The sequence below is a fragment of the Lissotriton helveticus genome, chromosome 6, assembly GCF_964261635.1.
Source record: "Lissotriton helveticus chromosome 6, aLisHel1.1, whole genome shotgun sequence".
Lineage (NCBI taxonomy): Eukaryota > Metazoa > Chordata > Amphibia > Caudata > Salamandridae > Lissotriton > Lissotriton helveticus.
The window spans coordinates 2,050,414,029-2,050,432,978 of record NC_136067.1 but is presented as its reverse complement, the minus strand read 5'-3'; the positions used below and the strand labels follow the sequence as shown (position 1 = coordinate 2,050,432,978).

Here is an 18,950-nt window from a genome sequence, read left to right as displayed (position 1 = left end):
GGCGAGAGATAGAGGGAGGGCGAGAGATAGAGGGAGGGCGAGAGATAGAGGGAGGGCGAGAGATAGAGGGAGGGCGAGAGATAGAGGGAGGGCGAGAGATAGAGGGAGGGCGAGAGATAGAGGGAGGGCGAGAGATAGAGGGAGGGCGAGAGATAGAGGGAGGGCGAGAGATAGAGGGAGGGCGAGAGATAGAGGGAGGGCGAGAGATGGATAGAGTGAGGGCGATAGATGGATAGAGTGAGGGCGATAGATAGATGGATAGAATGAGGGCGATAGATAGATGGATAGAGTGAGGGCGATAGATAGATAGATAGAGTGAGGGCGATGGATAGAGTGAGGGCGATGGATAGAGTGAGGGCGATGGATAGAGTGAGGGCGATGGATAGAGTGAGGGCGATGGATAGAGTGAGGGCGATGGATAGAGTGAGGGCGATGGATAGAGTGAGGGCGATGGATAGAGTGAGGGCGATGGATAGAGTGAGGGCGATGGATAGAGGGAGGGCGATGGATAGAGGGAGGGCGATGGATAGAGGGAGGGCGATGGATAGAGGGAGGGCGATGGATAGATGGATCGAGGGAGGGCGATGGATAGATGGATCGAGGGAGGGCGATGGATAGATGGATCGAGGGAGGGCGATGGATAGATGGATGGAGGGAGGGCGATGGATAGATAGATGGATGGAGTGAGGGCGATGGATAGAGTGAGGGCGATGGATAGAGTGAGGGCGATGGATAGAGTGAGGGCGATGGATAGAGTGAGGGCGATGGATAGAGGGAGGGCGATGGATAGAGGGAGGGCGATGGATAGATGGATCGAGGGAGGGCGATGGATAGATGGATCGAGGGAGGGCGATGGATAGATGGATCGAGGGAGGGCGATGGATAGATGGATGGAGGGAGGGCGATGGATAGATAGATGGATGGAGTGAGGGCGATGGATAGAGTGAGGGCGATGGATAGAGTGAGGGCGATGGATAGAGGGAGGGCGATGGATAGAGGGAGGGCGATGGATAGAGGGAGGGCGATGGATAGATGGATCGAGGGAGGGCGATGGATAGATGGATCGAGGGAGGGCGATGGATAGATGGATCGAGGGAGGGCGATGGATAGATGGATCGAGGGAGGGCGATGGATAGATGGATCGAGGGAGGGCGATGGATAGATGGATCGAGGGAGGGCGATGGATAGATGGATGGAGGGAGGGCGATGGATAGATAGATGGATGGAGGGAGGGCGATGGATAGATAGATGGATGGAGGGAGGGCGATGGATAGATAGATGGATGGAGGGAGGGCGATGGATAGATGGATGGAGGGAGGGCGAGAGATAGAGGGAGGGCGAGAGATAGATGAGTGTGGTTGTGTGTGTGGTTGTGTGTGTGGTTGTGTATGTGGTTGAGTGCGTGGTTGTATGTGTGCGTGGTTGTGTGTGCGTGGTTGTGTGTGCGTGGTTGTGTGGGCGTGGCTGTGTGTGTGTGTGGTTGTATGTATGTGTGTGTGCGGTTACAGAAGGATTTATGAGGAAGAGAGCAGCAGATCAGTACAGCAGAAGAGAACCAGGAGTTAAAGAAGGAGGCGGGTGGAAGAGAGCAGCAGATCAGCACAGAAGAGAACAGGGAGTTAGAGAAGGAGATGGTGGAAGGGAACAGCAGATCAGCATGGGTGAAGAGAACAGGGAGTTGGAGAAGGGGCGGGGTGGAAGAGAGCAGCAGATCAGCAGGGGAGAACAGAACAGGGAGTTAAAGAAGGAGGCGGGTGGAAGAGAGCAGCAGATCAGCACAGAAGAGAACAGGGAGTTAGAGAAGGAGATGGTGGAAGGGAACAGCAGATCAGCATGGGTGAAGAGAACAGGGAGTTGGAGAAGGGGCGGGGTGGAAGAGAGCAGCAGATCAGCAGGGGAGAACAGAACAGGGAGTTAAAGAAGGAGGCGGGTGGAAGAGAGCAGCAGATCAGCACAGGAGAAGAGAACAGGGAGTTAAAGGAGGAGGGTGGAAGAGAGCAGCAGATCAGTACGGGAGAAAAGAACAGGGAGTTAAAGAAGGAGGCGGGGTGGAAGAGAACAACATATTAGCACAGGAGAAGAGAACATGGATATAAAGAAGAAGGTGGGGTGGAAGAGAGCAGCAGTTCAGCACAGGAGAAGAGAACGGAGTTAAGGAAGAAAGCGGGTGGAAGAGAACAACATATTAGCACAGGATAAGAGAACAGGGAGTTAAAGGAGGAGGCGGGTGGAAGAGAGTAGCAGCTGAGCACAGGAGAAGAGAACGGAGCTAAAGAAGGAGGTGGGATGGAAGAGAGCAGCAGATAAGCACAGGAGAAGAGAACAGGGAGTTAAAGAAGGAGGCGGGTGGAAGAGAACAGCAAATCAGCACAGGAGAAAAGAACGGAGCTAAAGAAGGAGGCGGGGTGGAAGAGAGCAGCAGATCAGCACAAGAGAAGAGAACAGGGAGTTAAAGAAGGAGGTGGGTGGAAGAGAACAGCAGATCCGCAGAGGAGAGGAGAAGTGAACAGGGAACTAGAGAAGGAGGCGGTGGAAGAGAGCAGCAGATCAGTACGGGAGAATAGAAGAGAACAGGGAGTTAGAGAAGGAGGTGAGGTGGAAGAGAGCAGCAGATCAGCACAGCAAAAGAGAACAGGGAGTTAAAGAAGGAGGCAAGTGGAAGAGAGCAGCAGATCAGCACAGGAGAAGAGAACAGGGAGTTAAAGAAGGAGGCGGGTGGAAGAGAACAGCAGATCAGCACAGGAGAAAAGAACAGAGATAAAGAAGGAGGCGGGGTGGAAGACAGCAGCAGATCAGCACAGGTGAAGAGAACATGGATATAAAGAAGGAGGTGGGGTGGAAGAGAGCAACAGTTCAGCACAGGAGAAGAGAACAGGGAGGTAAGGAAGAAAGCGGGTGGAAGAGAACAACATATTAGCACAGGAGAAGAGAACAGGGAGTTAAAGGAGGAGGCGGGTGGAAGAGAGTAGCAGATGAGCACAGGAGAAGAGAAGAGAACGGAGTTAAAGAAGGAGGTGGGGTGGAAGAGAGCAGCAGATCAGCACAGGAGAAGAGAACAGGGAGTTAAAGAAGGAGGCGGTGGAAGAGAACAGCAGATCAGCACAGGAGAAAAGAACAGAGTTAAAGAAGGAGGCGGGTGGAAAAGAGCAGCAGATCAGCACAGGTGAAGAGAACATGGATATAAAGGAGGTGGGGTGGAAGAGAGCAGCAGATCAGCACAGGAGAAGCGAACAGGGAGTTAAAGAAGGAGGCGGGTGGAAGAGAACAGCAGATCAGCACAGGAGAAAAGAACAGAGTTAAAGAAGGAGGCGGGGTGGAAGACAGCAGCAGATCAGCACAGGTGAAGAGAACATGGATATAAAGAAGGAGGTGGGGTGGAAGAGAGCAGCAGTTCAGCACAGGAGAAGAGAACAGGGAGGTAAGGAAGAAAGCGGGTGGAAGAGAACAACATATTAGCACAGGAGAAGAGAACAGGGAGTTAAAGGAGGAGGCGGGTGGAAGAGAGTAGCAGATGAGCACAGGAGACGAGAAGAGAACGGAGCTAAAGAAGGAGGTGGGGTGGAAGAGAGCAGCAGATCAGCACAGGAGAAGAGAACAGGGAGTTAAAGAAGGAGGCGGTGGAAGAGAACAGCAGATCAGCACAGGAGAAAAGAACAGAGTTAAAGAAGGAGGCGGGGTGGAAAAGAGCAGCAGATCAGCACAGGTGAAGAGAACATGGATATAAAGGAGGTGGGGTGGAAGAGAGCAGCAGATCAGCACAGGAGAAGAGAACAGGGAGTTAAAGAAGGAGGCGGGTGGAAGAGAACTGCAGATCGGCACAGGAGAAGAGAACAGGGAGTTAAAGAAGGAGGCGGGTGGAAGAGAACAGCAGATCAGCACAGGAGAAAAGAACAGAGTTAAAGAGTAGGCGGGGTGGAAGAGAGCAGCAGATCAGCACCGGTGAAGAGAACATGGTGTTAAAGAAGGAGGTGGGGTGGAAGAGAGCAGCAGATTTAGCACAGGAGAAGAGAACGGAGTTAAGGAAGGAAGCGGGTGGAAGAGAACAGCATATTAGCACAGGAGAAGAGATCAGGGAGTTAGAGAAGGAGGCGGGGTGAAAGAACAGCAGATCATCACAGGAGAAGAGAAGCGAACAGGGAGTTAAAGAAGGATTTGGGGTGGAAGAGAGCAGCAGATCAGCACAGGAGAAGAGAACAGGGAGTTAGAGAAGGAGGCGGGGTGGAAGAGAGCAGCAGATCAGCACAGGTGAAGAGAATATAGATATAAAGGAGGTGGGGTGGAAGAGAGCAGTAGTTTAGCACAGGAGAGGAGAACAGGGAGTTAAGGAAGGAAGCAGTGGAAGAGAACAACATATTAGCACAGGAGAAGAGAACATGGAGTTAGAAAAGGAGGCGGGTGAAAGAACAGCAGATCAGCACAGGAGAAGCTAACAGGGAGTTAAAGAAGGAGGCGGGTGGAAGAGAGCAGCAGATTAGCACAGCAAAAGAGAACAGGGGGTTAAAGAAGGAGGCGGGTGGAAGAGAGCAGCAGATCAGCACAGCAAAAGAGAACAGGGAGTTAAAGAAGGAGGCGGGTAGAAGAGAGCAGCAGATCAGCACAGCAAAAGAGAACAGGGAGTTAAAGAAGGAGGCGGGTGGAAGAGAGCAGCAGATCTTCACAGGAGAAGAGAACATGGAGTTGGAGAAAGAGGCAGGTGGAAGAGAACAGCAGATTAGCACAGGAGTTGGAGGGTGGAGTTGGAGGGTGGAGTTGGAGGGTGTGAGGGGTGTGAGGATGAGGGGGTGTGAGGGGTGTGAGGATGAGGGGGTGTGAGGATGAGGGGGTGTGAGGATGAGGGGTGTGAGGGGTGTGAGGATGAGGGGGTGTGAAGGTGAGTGAGGGTGGGTGAGGGTGTGAGGGTGAGGGTGGGTGAGGGTGTGAGGATGAGGGGGTGTGAAGGTGAGTGAGGGTGGGTGAGGGTGTGAGGATGAGGGGGTGTGAAGGTGAGTGAGGGTGGGTGAGGGTGTGAGTATGTGAGGGTGTGTGATGGTGAGGAGGTGTGAGGGTGAGTGAGGATGAGGGGGTGGGTGAGGGTGAGGAGGTGTGAGGGTGAGTGAGGATGAGGGGGTGGGTGAGGGTGAGAGGGTTAGTGAGGGTGGGTGAGGGGGTGTGAGGGTGATTGAGGGGGTGTTAGGGGGTATGATGGTGTGTGTGATGGTGTGGGTGAGGGTGAGTGAGGGTGAGGGTGAGTGTGGGTGTGTGAGGATGAGGGGGTGAGGGTGCGACGGTGAGTGAGGGTGTGTGAGGTGAGTGAGGGTGAGGGTGGGTGAGGGTGTGAAGGTGAGTGAGGGTGTGTGAGGATGCGAGGGTGTGTGATGGTGAGGAGGTGTGAGGGTGAGTGAGGATGAGTGGGTGAGGGTGGGTGAGGGTGAGAGGGTTAGTGAGGGTGAGTGAGGTGGTGTGAGGGTGATTGAGGGTGAGTGAGGGGGTGTGATGGTGTGTGTGATGGTGTGGGTGAGGGTGAGTGAGGGTGTGAGGGTGAGGGGGGTGAGGGTGAGTGGGTGTGTGAGGATGAGGGTGTGTGAGGGTGTGACGGTGAGTGAGGGTGGGTGAGGGTGTGAGGATGTGTGATGGTGAGGTGTGAGGGTGAGTGAGGGTGTGGGTGAGGGTGTGAGGGTGAGTGGGGGGTGTGAGGGTGTGAAGGTGAGTGAGGGTGTGTGAGGGTGTGTGAGGGTGAGGAGGTGTGAGGGTGAGGAGGAGTGAGGGTGAGTGAGGATGAGGGGGTGAGTGAGGATGAGGGGGTGTGAGGGTGGGTGAGGGTGGGTGAGGGTGTGAGGGTGGGTGAGGGTGTCTGAGGGGGTGTGAGGGTGTGACGGTGAGTGAGGGTGTGTGAGGATGGGTGAGGGTGTGAAGATGCGAGGGTGTGTGATGAGGGTGAGTGAGGGTGTGAGGGTGAGTGAGGGTGTGGTGGGTGAGGGTGTGTGAGGATGAGGGGGTATGAGGGTGTGAAGGTGAGTGAGGGTGTGTGAGGGTGGGTGAGGGTGTGAGGGTGGGTGAGGGTGTGAGTGAGGGTGAGGGTGTGAGTGAGGGTGAGGGTGTGAGTGAGGATGTGAGGGTGTGTGGTGAGGTGGTGGGAGGGTGAGTGAGGATGAGGGGTGAGGGGTTGTGAAGGTGAGTCAGGGTGGGTGAGGGTGTGAGGGTGGGTGAGGGTGTGAGGGTGGGTGAGGGTGTGAGTGAGGGTGTGAGGATGTGAGGGTGTGTGATGGTGAGGAGGTGTGAGGATGAGTGAGGGTGAGTGATGGTGTGTGAGGGTGTGAGGATGAGTGAGGGTTTGTGAGGGGTGAAGGTGAGTGATGGTGTGTGAGGGTTGTGAGGGGGTGAGGGTGTGTGAGGATGAGGGGGTGAAGGTGTGAGGGTGAGTGAGGGTGAGTGAGGGTGAGAGGGTGTGTGAGGGTGAGTGATGTGTGTGAGGGTGAGGGTGAGTCAGGGTGTGTGGGGGCGAGGGTGTGTGAGGGGTGAAGGTGAGTGCGGGTGTGAGTTTTGTGAGGGTGAGGGGGTGTGTGAGTGAGGGGGTGTGAGGGTGTGTGATGGTGAGGAGGTGTGGGGGTGAGTGAGGAAGAGGGGGTGAGGGTGTGAGGGTGAGAGGGTGTGAAGGTGAGTGAGGGTGGGTGAGGGTGTGAGGGTGTGTGATGGTGAGGAGGGGTGAGGGTGAGTGAGGATCAGGGGGTGAGGGTGTGAGGGAGAGGGGGTGTGAGGGTGTGAAAGTGAGTGAGGGTGTGTGAGGGTGGGTGAGGGTGTGAGGGTGGGTGAGGGTGTGAGGATGTCAGGATGTGTGATGGTGAGGAGGTGTGAGGGTGAGTGAGGATGAGGGGGTGAGGGTGTGTGAGAGGGTGAGGGAGTGTGAGGGTGTGACGGTGAGTGAGGGTGTGAGGATGTGAGGGTGTGTGATGGTGAGGAGGTGTGAGGGTGAGTGAGGGTGGGTGAGGGTCTGAGGGTAAGAGGGTGTGAGGGTGAGTGAGGATGTGAGGGTGAGGGGGTGTGAGGGTGAGTGATGGTGTGTGAGGGTGAGGGTGAGTGAGGGTGTGTGAGGGGCAAAGGTGTGTGAGGGTGAGTGAGGGCGAGGGTGAGGGTGTGAGGGTGACTGAGGGTGTGTGAGGATGAGAGGGTGAGGGGATGTGAAGGTGAGTGAGGGTGTGAGGGTGGTTGAGGGTGTGAGGGTGTGTGATGGTGAGGTTGTGTGAGGGTGAGTGGGGATGAGGGGGTGAGGGGATGTGAAGATGAGTGAGGGTGGGTGAGGGTATGTGAGGGTGTGTGATGGTGAGGAGGTGTGAGGGTGGGTGAGGGTGTGAGGGTGAGAGGGTGTGAGAGTGAGGGTGTGAGGGTGAGGGGGTGTGAGGGTGAGTGATGGTATGTGAGGGGGTGAGGGTGAGTGAGGGAGGGTGAGGATGTGTGAGGGGCAAAGGTGAGTGAGGTTGAGTGAGGGCGAGGGTGAGTGTGAGGGTGACTGAGGGTGTGTGAGGATGAGAGGGTGAGGGGATGTGAAGGTGAGTGAGGGTGTGTGAGGGTGTGAGGGTGGTTGAGAGTGTGAGTGAGGATGTGAGGGTGTGTGATGGTGAGGTTGTGTGAGGGCGAGTGGGGATGAGGGGGTGAGGGAATGTGAAGATGAGTGAGGGTGGGTGAGGGTGTGTGATGGTGAGGGTGTGTGATGGTGAGGAGGTGTGAGGGTGAGTGAGGATTTGAGGGTGTGTGAGAGTGAGTGAGGGTGAGGTGGTGTGTGGGTGAGGTGGTGTGTGGGTGAGGTGGTGTGAGGTGGTGTGAGGGTGAGTGATGGTGTGTGAGGGTGAGTGAGGGTGTGTGAGGGTGTGTGAGGTGTGAGGGTGAGTGAGGGTGTGAGCGTGAGTGAGGGTTGTGAGGGGGTTGTGAAGGTGAGGGGGTTGAGGGTGTGAGGGTGTGTGAGGATGAGAGGGTGAGAGGGTGTGAAGGTGTGTGAAGGTGAGTGAAGGTGTGTGAGGGTGTGAGGGCATGCGCGTTGGTTTTACGAGACCTAAAAAAATCATCCCTGGAGGGAAAGGGTTTACAGTGCTTGGCCTCAAGCTTTGGAATGGTCTGCCTTCTGATTCAATCCATCTCTGTGCATATTCGCTTTACTAATAAACTCTTTCTTTTATGTAGAAAATCACCGCCTTACGTTTTTCAGTACCTTGAGAACTTTGGATATAAAAGTGCTTCATAAATCTGAAATACAACAGACAGTAGTTGCTCAGTACAATAGACACTAGTCATTTCTGAAACACTGTGTAACCTAATCTTAACAATGACTAATGTATTATCCTAACGGCTGCCGGCATCTAAAACCACCTGCCTCAACTGTAAGATTCAGTTGTGTTCAAGAATAACCTCGCCAAGTCAGTAGAGAAATCCTGCTTCAAAAAGGTTGATGCATTTGGAATGAAAGCAGATAGGCTGACTGACTAATGCGGATGGCAAGAAGAAACTAATTTAGAAATGTGGGTAACTGACTCTGCTGGCAGTGTCCTACTCACCAAAGTTGAAAATGCGGCCATGATTATGGAGAATACAAAATGACAACATTCATAATGAAAATGTGGTTCATTTTATATTACAATGTGAAGACTTACAACAGGATACGTAGAAGCGAGTGCTTAAGCAATTTGCTTCCGGTACGGAGACAAATCGATATAGTCTGACACCAAGAGAAACCTTCGAGATATGTGTTGTTTTTTTTTAGCATTACTCATTAATTTGGTTTTGTGACATTTAAGTTCAACTTCGCTCCATCGCTGTTAAGTGGAACACCAACATAAGTTTCCTCGTCGAATATAAACCGCTGCTGAAAAACTTCTGAAGCAGGTTTGTGCTACTGAATGGAATTTCCACAAACTGATATAGAAGTTACAGCGCCTTCATGGCGGGCTTGAAATTAATATGAAACTGATCAGAGTTTAATCAAGTCAAAACGAAACCTAAGAGCCGCGCGTGTGAGCTTCTACCGTAGACAGCTCAAGTCGCGCGGCTCTTCGGTTTCGGTTTCCAAGGCGCGTGGCAGAGTCGGATTCCGACGCGCGCGACACAATCCCAAGGCGCGCGTCGGAATCCGACTCTGCCATGCGTCTCAATGTGCGCGTGGCCTGCTCCTGTCGCCCCTCGTTTGTCGGCTGAGCCGACAGCTATAGTGCTCTCTGCGAGAGCGCGCTTTCGCACGCTTTTTGCAGCGAACCCTAAAAAACGACCCAGGCCTATGTGGTACCGGCTGGATTAGCGGTCGCTGCGGTCCCAGATCCTTCCACAGCCCCACACATGACTTTAGGGTGATTTAAGGTGAACAAAGCAGGATAAATGCAGGATGAAACGGACGGGCTCGGCGGAGCTTGCCTACAATGCGACCGCCATTATGGCTCACTAGCAGGGAGTTGTATATTTGATGGCATTAATGATGCTTCATATTTTTCTGAGCTATTTTGTACCTACTTTCAGCCCTCCAATGCCATGCTAGTTTATAGAGCAATATGTGCAATAGAAGCCTGGATGGTGTCATTGGTGATGTCACAGAACAGGTCATGGGTGGTGTAATATGTGTGCTCATAAGCAGAGTGTGGCTGGTGCAAGTTATAGTTAGCTGGTGAATTTTTTTTTTTTTTAGTTCAAAACGGTATTGTCACTAACATTGACCTAACTCTATATATCCTCTTCGATGCGTCGGACGTCCCCCGGCCGTCTGACGCAACGGTGGGCATGTGCGTCGGACAGTCGGGGGCAGTCCAATCTGCGCATGCATCAAATTCCGCCACACAGCGACGAAGCGGTTAAGTATACACACACACACACACACACACACACACACACACACACACACACACTCTCTCTCTCCCTCATGCATTTTCTATAGACTTCTTTAGACAGGGCTACAGCAAAAATTGCTGAACTGAATTACACCACAATTGGCAGGAAGGTATATCTGGTATGCAGATAGTTCTTTTTGTGATTTGGTGTAGATCCTTTCAGTAGAAATTAAGTTTTTTAAAACTATAGCTATCTGGACAGTTGGGTCTGTGTGGGTCCTGGGAGAGACTCACAGCAGCGCTGTTTTCCAAAATAGACTGTTCTGATTGGTCCAGGGATCTTTATTTTCCTTGGGCCATCTCACTTCTGTGGGAGTCAGACTCCCACAGGAGTGAGCACTCAGATTGGCTGCCAGAAACATGAAAACATTTTTACCGGCAGCTGTTACAGGACTCGGAAACTTGGTCCCTGTTCTGAACATGTAAAAAAAAAATATATATATATATAAGTGGGCAGGGTAGTGATAACCTGCCCTTCCCTAGGCCCCATGGAAGGGACCCAGATGGACCCCTCCTTGGGGATAAAATAAAAAAAATGCAATTTTTGCTGCGTTTCTGCAGGTTTGAAAAAACAGGGCCTGGGCCGCTTTCTTCTATTAAGGGGGGGTCCCCTGTCCCCAAATCATTATTGGCACTGTGGAGCCTATCCCTGGGGCTGCCCTCAGTAAGGGGGACTGCATGGCCCCATCCCTGAGCCATTAAAGGCCCCAGGGAGCCCATCCGGGGTCCACAATTTGCATAATAGAGGACGGGGCCCTATGTTGTTGCACCCCTATTCTGTCCCCCCCGGCCCTGTGGACCCCATCCCCTGAGGCTGATTTCATCAATACAGAGGGGGTGGGATGGCACTGCTGTCCTTTGTGAGCCATGATAGTCTCGGGGAAGGCCACCCCCGGGGGCTGAAATGCTCCAAAATGGAATGGGGGAGTGTGGTCAGCCTCCCGAGCCTTTAAAAGCCCATGGGGATCCCATACCACAGTGCCGCTATTTACATTTTACAACCTTCCTTAGGTGGTTGCTGGTCCTTAAGACTCTTAATGTTGAAGACAGTCTTCCGTATTGCCATCACAATGGTACCCTGTAAATGTAAATGTAGTATACTTGTAAAGCGCACAGCTGCCCCAGCAACGGGGCGTCCCGGCGCTGTATAACTCTGGGGAACCCGTCCTGGCTTTCCCTGTGGGATGGTCCCTTGCTGGGAGTCCCCAAGGTGGAGCCAGGCATCCCCGGAATTGGTGGGGCCGTTGTGGAGATTAGGCAAGCTAATGCCCAGAGTTGCCGAGTGGAACCCCTGATTAGAGTAAGCACCAAAGCGAGAATTATCGAGTCCGCTGACCAAGGTCCACGACCCTGCCGCGTCGGGAATTGAACCCTGGTCCCAGGCTGACTTCTGCTCTCAGGCCTGCCGCCTCTAACCAGTGAGCCACACTACTCCAGCTGCAGGCTCTCTGTATATGGAACCACCCTTAACTACCTCTTGATGTTAATAACCCAGGAAGCTTTTTTTCCTCAAGTTGTGACTATATCAGGTTAGCCAGTCTGTCACCTTGCTAGCATTCTTTGCTCCTCATCATACCCCAAAAGAGTAGGAGAGGCTTCATTGCTGTAATCCAAAGAGGGGTTTGAGCTTTATCATCAACCAGAAGAAAGATCATTGGGTAGACTCTCAGCTCGTCTCTGGTTCAAAGAAACAAAGAGGACCCTCTGAAATTAAGTAGTTCTGTGCTGTAAAATCTGCTGCGCACTAGCCGAGTACCCGACCCTACTCCGCCCAGCTTCCCTCGCCCAAGGTCCTCAAACCTTTGTCACAGGACCAAGGCCACTCAACAACATTGGACCCGAAAGCTGCCTGTTCTTGATATCTGCCAGGCTGCAATGTGGGGTGGGCATCGGTACGTACATTCACGAAACGCTACTACATTGGCAGCCAGCGAAAAGGCCACTATGCTTGCTCTGTTCTACAGGACATGATGGTCTGAGTCTCCTCCCCATACCCTTCACCTTTGGGAGGTTCTGCCTTGTCATCTATTCTAAAGGTGAGAAATCTGTGGTTGGAGGTATCTATCAGAAGGACAAGTTAATTACCTTTTGTAACTCTCTTCCTGTTGGAAACTACATAACCACAGATTATTCTCTGCCTTCCTACCTTGTTATGTGGAGTAGTAGTTAACAACTAATATAAAAGTCCCAAGGTAGAGGTCGGCACACTGTCGCCAACAACTGTTCTCCGCATCTTAGGGCGTGGAAAGGAAAAGAGTCAAGAACTTTGCATTAGTGTGCAGGGAGAGAGCCTATATACGACTATGCTCTGTCACTTCTGAGGTGGTACAAACACAACATGGAGCAGCATAACACCACCTGCTGGCATTCAAGAGCACCACGGTTGAAGCTTGTCGATCCAGTCTGGCGCCTCTAGATAATCTAAAGTGAGGAGTCTGCTGTTAGAGTACACAACATAAAGATAGTTACCAAAGGTTTGCAATTTGTTCTTCAAGTAGACATTTCCACTACCAATTATGTGTTTTTGCTTTGGGCTAAAATCCATGCACAGTGCTTTTATGAACTATCAACTTCGCTCAGGAGACTGGGCCTCCAGGTGCACCAGTATGTTGACAATTGGCTCCTCAAAGCCACCAAGAAAGAAACAGCGTCTCCAATCCAGATTGTCCAGCTTTTTTTCGACAGCCTAGGTTTTACAATAAGCTGTTCTGGATATACATGTGGGAAAAGGCATAGTCTTCGGAAGACTCTGCCACCCTTTTTCATATCATTGCGAAGTAACACAACTTAAGGGCTATCTTATCGTCCCATTCTTTTTCCCTTCTTGAAGACCTCGGATGCCTTAATCAAATGATATGGGGTGTATCTGCGAGAGCTTGCCAGCATGTGGCCTCTTCCTCGAACTCAGAGCGATTCGCAATGATTTAGTCTCATCCCTTCCTAGGATTCCTCATGCATCAGTGTTAATATGAATGGACAACAAAATGTCTACATATTGCATGAACAGCCAAGGGGGATCAAAACACCAGCACTCTCACCAGAGGCCCAGCAACCAATTTCATGGACAAACTACAATAGTATACCGCTCAACGTAGAGCATCTGCCCACAGTCTCTGATTAGAGTGCCACGAATGGGAGCTCAACCAGAGCACCATGGTCTCAGTGTTTCAGTGGGGACATCCAAATCTCAACCTTTCAGGAAAAGTAGAGAACAGAAAATGCTGTACCTGTGCCAGCAGACACTGGCAACCATGGATGAGGGGAAATACATTTTCATTGACGTGGACCAGAATGTTCGCTTATACCTTTCCAAAGTTTATCCTCATCTATAGGTAGTTGCCAAAGTCCAATTAAAACACTGCACCATCAGCTTGGTTCAAACCATACTCCTGCTTTGAAATCCTGAGCCTGTCGGTGATCGCTCCAATCCACCATGGCAAGAGTGCATTGCTCCTGTCACGCTAAAAAAACACAAGGCTAGCATCTGGACCGGAGTTCATTGCCTTTGAGTATAGCTCTTGAGCACCGTGAGTTGGCAGGATTAGATATCTCGTACAGCTGTAGGGAAGTGAAAGAATGTCTTTGCTTAATGTGCTTCAAAAGGTCTTCACCCATTACACTTATTACTGCACCAAGTGTCCCATTTTTCCTACAGCTACCCTCAAGCCACTGTTCCAACAATGTTCGTGTGCTCCCAATCTCTAGATTCCAATATTCTAGTTTGTTCACCTCTTGTCTCTCCTGTTGAGTCATAAAGGAATTCGGAGGAGACCTTCTCAAGAAATAACTTGGAGTTAGAAAACCATCATTGCCCTGGAAGTTGAACACTTTGCTTTTCTAAGTTAAGAAGCAACCTTGCAAACCCATACATAAGGTAGAATCGAAATACATTTCTTATAAAACAACATGACTACTGGGCGCTTGCATCTGTTCGGACAAGGGGAGAACTGCAGGTTTTCACAGTTAAAGAACTATATCTGACATTTGAGAAAGCCTAAGTAATTTTTACTTTCAAATTCATCCTTCATCTGTAACATTGGTATGTTTCATAGATTAACTTGTGGTACTCCCTCCTCCCTACTTTCTGCTTTGCATGTTCACTATGGACCACAGGTGTTCAAGTCTGAAATTTAATAACCTTTTAGAATAGTGGAGTTCATGGCCCTTAAACTTTTTGTCTGAAGTTTGGACCTTTTTAAAATGAGGATGAATTACTACTAAGCGTGCACTTTTTTGTATTTGTTTCTATGGGAGGTTGTTTTCTTAACTGCTCAGTATGTACCATTGTCTCATATTTCGTTAATGAATAAGATTTAAGTGTATAAATCTAGAAAATATACCAATGCTGGAGAACTGAATTTACAGGTAAAAAAATGATTGTCATACTTCTCACAGCTGCTGTCACTCCTGCACTCCATTAAAGCTTGGCAGGGGATGGTTGTATGTGAAAGAGCATGTTTCAGCAACATATCCTATTGACAAGTGTGTTCTTCTCAAGCCTCTGGCAGTTCCAACACGATGCTGTTGTGGCTGCTTCTGTACCATCCTTTTTAGGTCTCGCCTGAGCCAGTGCAGGCGTTGCTCTGGCGAGACATTGAGTGAGTGGGCTTTAAAAAGCCGACCACAGCTTTTTGTGTGGCATAGAGCATGCGCTTACGCGCACAGTTACGAGCAGAGGCGCCATCTTGCTTTCCTCTCGCTCGCCCAAGTGCGCGCCCCTCGCTCCGCCTCTCTGTTTTGCTCGCGCTTCAACACCCCTCCCCCACCACAGAGGGCGTCTCGCGGCAGCGGGTCTTGTTGGGATTTACTACAGTGTGTCAGCTCTTCACGAATCCTGTAGGCTAAGCTGCACTGTGGTCTTGCCTAATCTGAACACCTTCATTGGTGTCTCTTGGAGTACCGAAACACTGCTGTGAATAGTCACAATATGTTCGTGAGTAAGTCTTGCATGTTCGCTCTGCTTGGCATGCCAGTTCAGAGTCTAGCACTACTATAGTAGTACTGTACGGTAGTGTTTTTCCTGTGTGCATCTACCCGTTTCACGTTGCTCTCTTTCTCCCGTGTGCTTCTGTTCTTACGTGCTCCACGTTGCTCTCTCTCGCCCTTCTTGTCCAGCTGCCATCCGTGTTGCTTCTAACCCCATCCTCTGTGATCTTTCCCGCACCAGTACTCTCCGTGTTGCTTCTGAGCCCTGCTTTCATTATTTCCCTCCACCTGCCTTCAAAAAAAAAATCTTTGTCACTGCTTTATTTTTCTTTAATTACCAGATAAACTTGGATCAGTAAATATTTTTTTTTTAAAAACACACGCACGCTGTAGGTGCATTCATGTGTTGTGCTTTTACCTACAAAATAACACAGCTGCTGCGACTGCATAATAGCATCGTTTTTTTTAATGGGGGGGGTTCCTCTTTATCCATCGCCACTCCACCCCGCTCCATGTTGCTCCCCAACTCCCTCAGTGTTGTGCTTGCCCATGGGTGCTTCACCTCCCACGCATTGCTTTTTTTCCGGTGTGCTTCTATCCATTCCACGTTGCTCTCTTTCTCCTGTGTGCTTCTGTTCTCACGTGCTCCACGTTGCTCTCTCTCGCCCTTCTTGTCCAGCCGCCATCCGTGTTGCTTCTGACCCCATCCTCTGTGATCTTTCCCGCACCAATACTCTCCGTGTTGCTTCTGACCCCTGCTTTCGTTATTTCCCTCCACCCGCCTTCAAAAAAAAAAAAAAGCTTTGGCACTGCTTTCTTTTTCTTTATTTACCAGTACAACTTGGATCAGTAAATAAATTTTTTTTAAAAACACCCGCACGCTGTAGGTGCGTTAATGTGTTGTGCTTTTACCTATAAAATGACACAGCTGCTGCGACTGCATAATAGCGTCTTTTTTTTTTTTTTTTAATAAGGGGGTTCCTCTTTATCCATGGTGCACAACATCACTAAACAAGCATTGGCATAGCCAATAGGTCTCGCATTTGGGACCTTACAAGTGTTTAGCTATCCAGCACAATATCCTTGGTGCAACAACATCAACTGTTGCATAGCTAAACACTTAAAAGTTCCCAAAGGCGAGACCTATTGGCTATGCCAATGCTTGTTCTGCTGAAGTGTGCAAGCACAAAAGGCAGGGATTATGCATGGTCATCCATGATTGGGCGTCATCTGTTGATAGCTGTGTTGTGGACTTTGAGGTAGGCCTGCTGAAGGTCTTCTGCCTTCACCAGGTGTGTTGAATCGTTGTTTAAGTATCCTAATATTATTTGGAATAAGCTACTGAGTACTTTTATTTATTAACAGAGAAGACTCAAAATGTCTGCCAATAAGTCAGTAGACAAGACATTAAAATGGAGAGAGGGTACATTTCCACAGTGGTTTAACTGTTTCAAGGACTCGTGCTGCTCCTAATCTGCCTAATTGTTAATCTTCTTTGTCTCCCTTCCTATTCACAGAATCCCCAGATGCCTAGGCTGGGGCTCCTTGCAGTTGCCTTCTCAAGTGGGTTTGTGGAAATCTACAGCCTACCCCACTCTGAATCTTTACACGCCTACAAGCAATTGCAGGTAAAAGGTAGGAAGAGACGGACCCTATTTTAGTGCCCGGTGTGTGATGCTCTCAACTTTTGTCTTTGTAGAAAAGTTGTTCATTTATATCACGATGTGCCTTATAGAATCATAAAATGTTTCTTCTTCTTAAATTCTGTATATTCTTAACTTTTCTCATATCTTACACTCTTTTTATTAGAGAACGGATTTATCATATGCCTTCCTAATTCTCTCTCTCCACTGACAGCAATCGAAATGTTGTATGCTTTTGCTTTTCATTTTCATTCATTCTCAAGCCTGGGCCCTGGCTTCACTCTCGTCTGCCAACACAGGCTTCTCAGAATTCTTACATAATAATTACCAACCTTCCTTACAGCGACTTCCTTAGAGTTGCCTTTAATGCCTTAATATTTTCGACACACCCACTCGTGCCTACCTACCACTCTGAAAGCGGTAGCTGCAGCTGTAATTCACTGCACTTTGCTCCCTTTAGTAACTATGACACTCTTTGACCTTGAACCATTTTAGTAATTACAATGTGATGACAATTAAAGTTGAATGAATCAGCATAGGTGTGATAGCGGCTTATGAAATTAGGAGGCCTGGCTCCGTGTAGGCCAGTTGCCCCAGCCCTCCTCATTCACACATGGGCCCCTTAAATGTTGGTGTAGATGGCATGTAAGACAAGCCTGTGACTTTTGCAAGAGGAACACCCTCGCTCCATAACATTATGGACATTGTCTTCAGTCTGTGCCTTTTCACCAACAAATCATTGAATTCTAGTGTGTTACCCTAATTAGTTCAGTAGAAGCAAACCATGCAATAGGGTAGGCTATCACACATTTATTTATTTATAAAGTTTTATATAGCGCAGACTAGATCCCGAAGGATATTGGAGTGCTTTACAGTTATAGGAAAGGTAACAATCAAAACATGAGTCAGACATGGGGAGTATAATAATCATTAAATCAAATAGTTCATATATAACAACTCAATTATAAGTCCTGAGTGGACGAGGAGTGGGCTATATGATGGGGCGTAGTGATATAAGGGAAGTAAGTGAAATACCCATATACAGGAATAACAGCCAATACCAAAATAAAATCTAAATATGAGTGAAATGGGGCTTCTAATAGGCATTGACTCAAGTGGTGAGCATCTAATAGATCATTTATACACCTGGGTGAGCGAAGGATGGGCAAAACGATGTAACATAATGATATAAGGGGGAGTAAACACAATAATCATGTAATAATCGTATACTGGAATAATAAATTATACTATAGTATGTCCGATACTATAGTATGTCCGATGCTCTTAGAGGTTCCAAGACAAGATTCTACATGATCTATGTATGGAATGATGTAATTTCTGTCAATCTTTGAGATACTTCAGTGAAGGAGGCATGTGGAAGAAATTAGTATTCTTTTGAAAACTTTAGTAAAAGATTGTATATTACCTGCAGCATTTGAATGTTCTTTTGTAAAATCTCACTGATATTCAATATACCGAATACTCTTATGAATTTGCTTCAAAATAGTACTCCTACTTTATTTATTCAGAATATGTTAACCTTCCCCATAATTTTCCATAATGTGTTTCATGGTTTATTCTAGTATACTGGCACTTGGTCCTGAGAAAACTTACATTAAAGCACATAAGTCAAGGAATGGAAACCTTGCCCGTAATGACCGAGAGGGTGGTGGCCACCCTAGACTGTAGGAATTAAAGGTTTAAATGTATCATAGTTGTTATGTTTGTGAGAAGTTGGCCTGGAATATGATGTGCACTCCAATGGAGAGCTGCGAAGAAGTGCTGCAGGCGACCAGAGGAAAAGTGTCTGGATGGATCCAAGGGTGGATCGGAGATCTGAAGAACCTGAAAGCAGAGGGGACAGAGTCTGGGTCACTTGCCAGTGACCAGGATGGCGACAGGAAGATGCCAGCCGATGTCGGGTGATTTCAGGTGATGTAGGTGAAGCTTGACTCTTCAGTCACGAGGACCAGGAGGCGTCGACGACGACCAGGAGCTGGATTCGAGCTGTCCCACGAAGGATGTAGAGTGCTGCAGCGTCGGTATCCGGATTGGACCCAACAAGCCTTGGCAACAGCAACCCATGAAAGATGACCAAATTGACTTCGGTGCAGACCAGCAAGGTATGAGGGACTCACCCTTTGGAGGGGAGCCAGGGCACTTCTGGAGCAACCAGGAAAGCCCAAGAAACAAAGGATTGTCCTTCGAGGGGACCCACTAGCCAACGGACTAGGGATCGCGAAGGAGCCTCGAGCGAAAATGCAGGAAGCGGGCGGTGGGCGTGTGCGGAGGACGGCCGGGGGCCGTCCGAACCACGCCATAAATCACCCGCACCGCGGCGAAAAGGGGTTAAAAACCCCAATGCACAACTTCGGGAAACTTCAGGAAGTAGGTGCACTTGCAAAATTGCAGGATGTCCAGGAGTTCCGGTCACGCATCTCTCGTGATAGCTACATGTCTCAGCTCTGCTGGGGACTCGTGTCAGCCTCGGAGATGTCTGGAAGTCTGTGTCCTGTGTCGCAGATTCTTCGGGATCCGGCGG

General features: G+C 49.6%; 1 protein-coding gene across 2 annotated transcripts in view; it reads left to right on the top strand.

Annotated features, from left to right (window-relative positions):
* The window catches only part of GTF3C2 (general transcription factor IIIC subunit 2), a 718,613-nt gene that overhangs the window by 255,703 nt on the left and 443,960 nt on the right, over window positions 1–18,950 (top strand). For both annotated transcript variants that reach the window (XM_078650100.1, XM_078650097.1), the window contains exon 9: window positions 16,283–16,400. In XM_078650100.1, coding sequence (XP_078506226.1) covers window positions 16,283–16,400 — 118 coding nt within the window. The remainder of the gene's footprint in view (window positions 1–16,282; window positions 16,401–18,950) is intronic.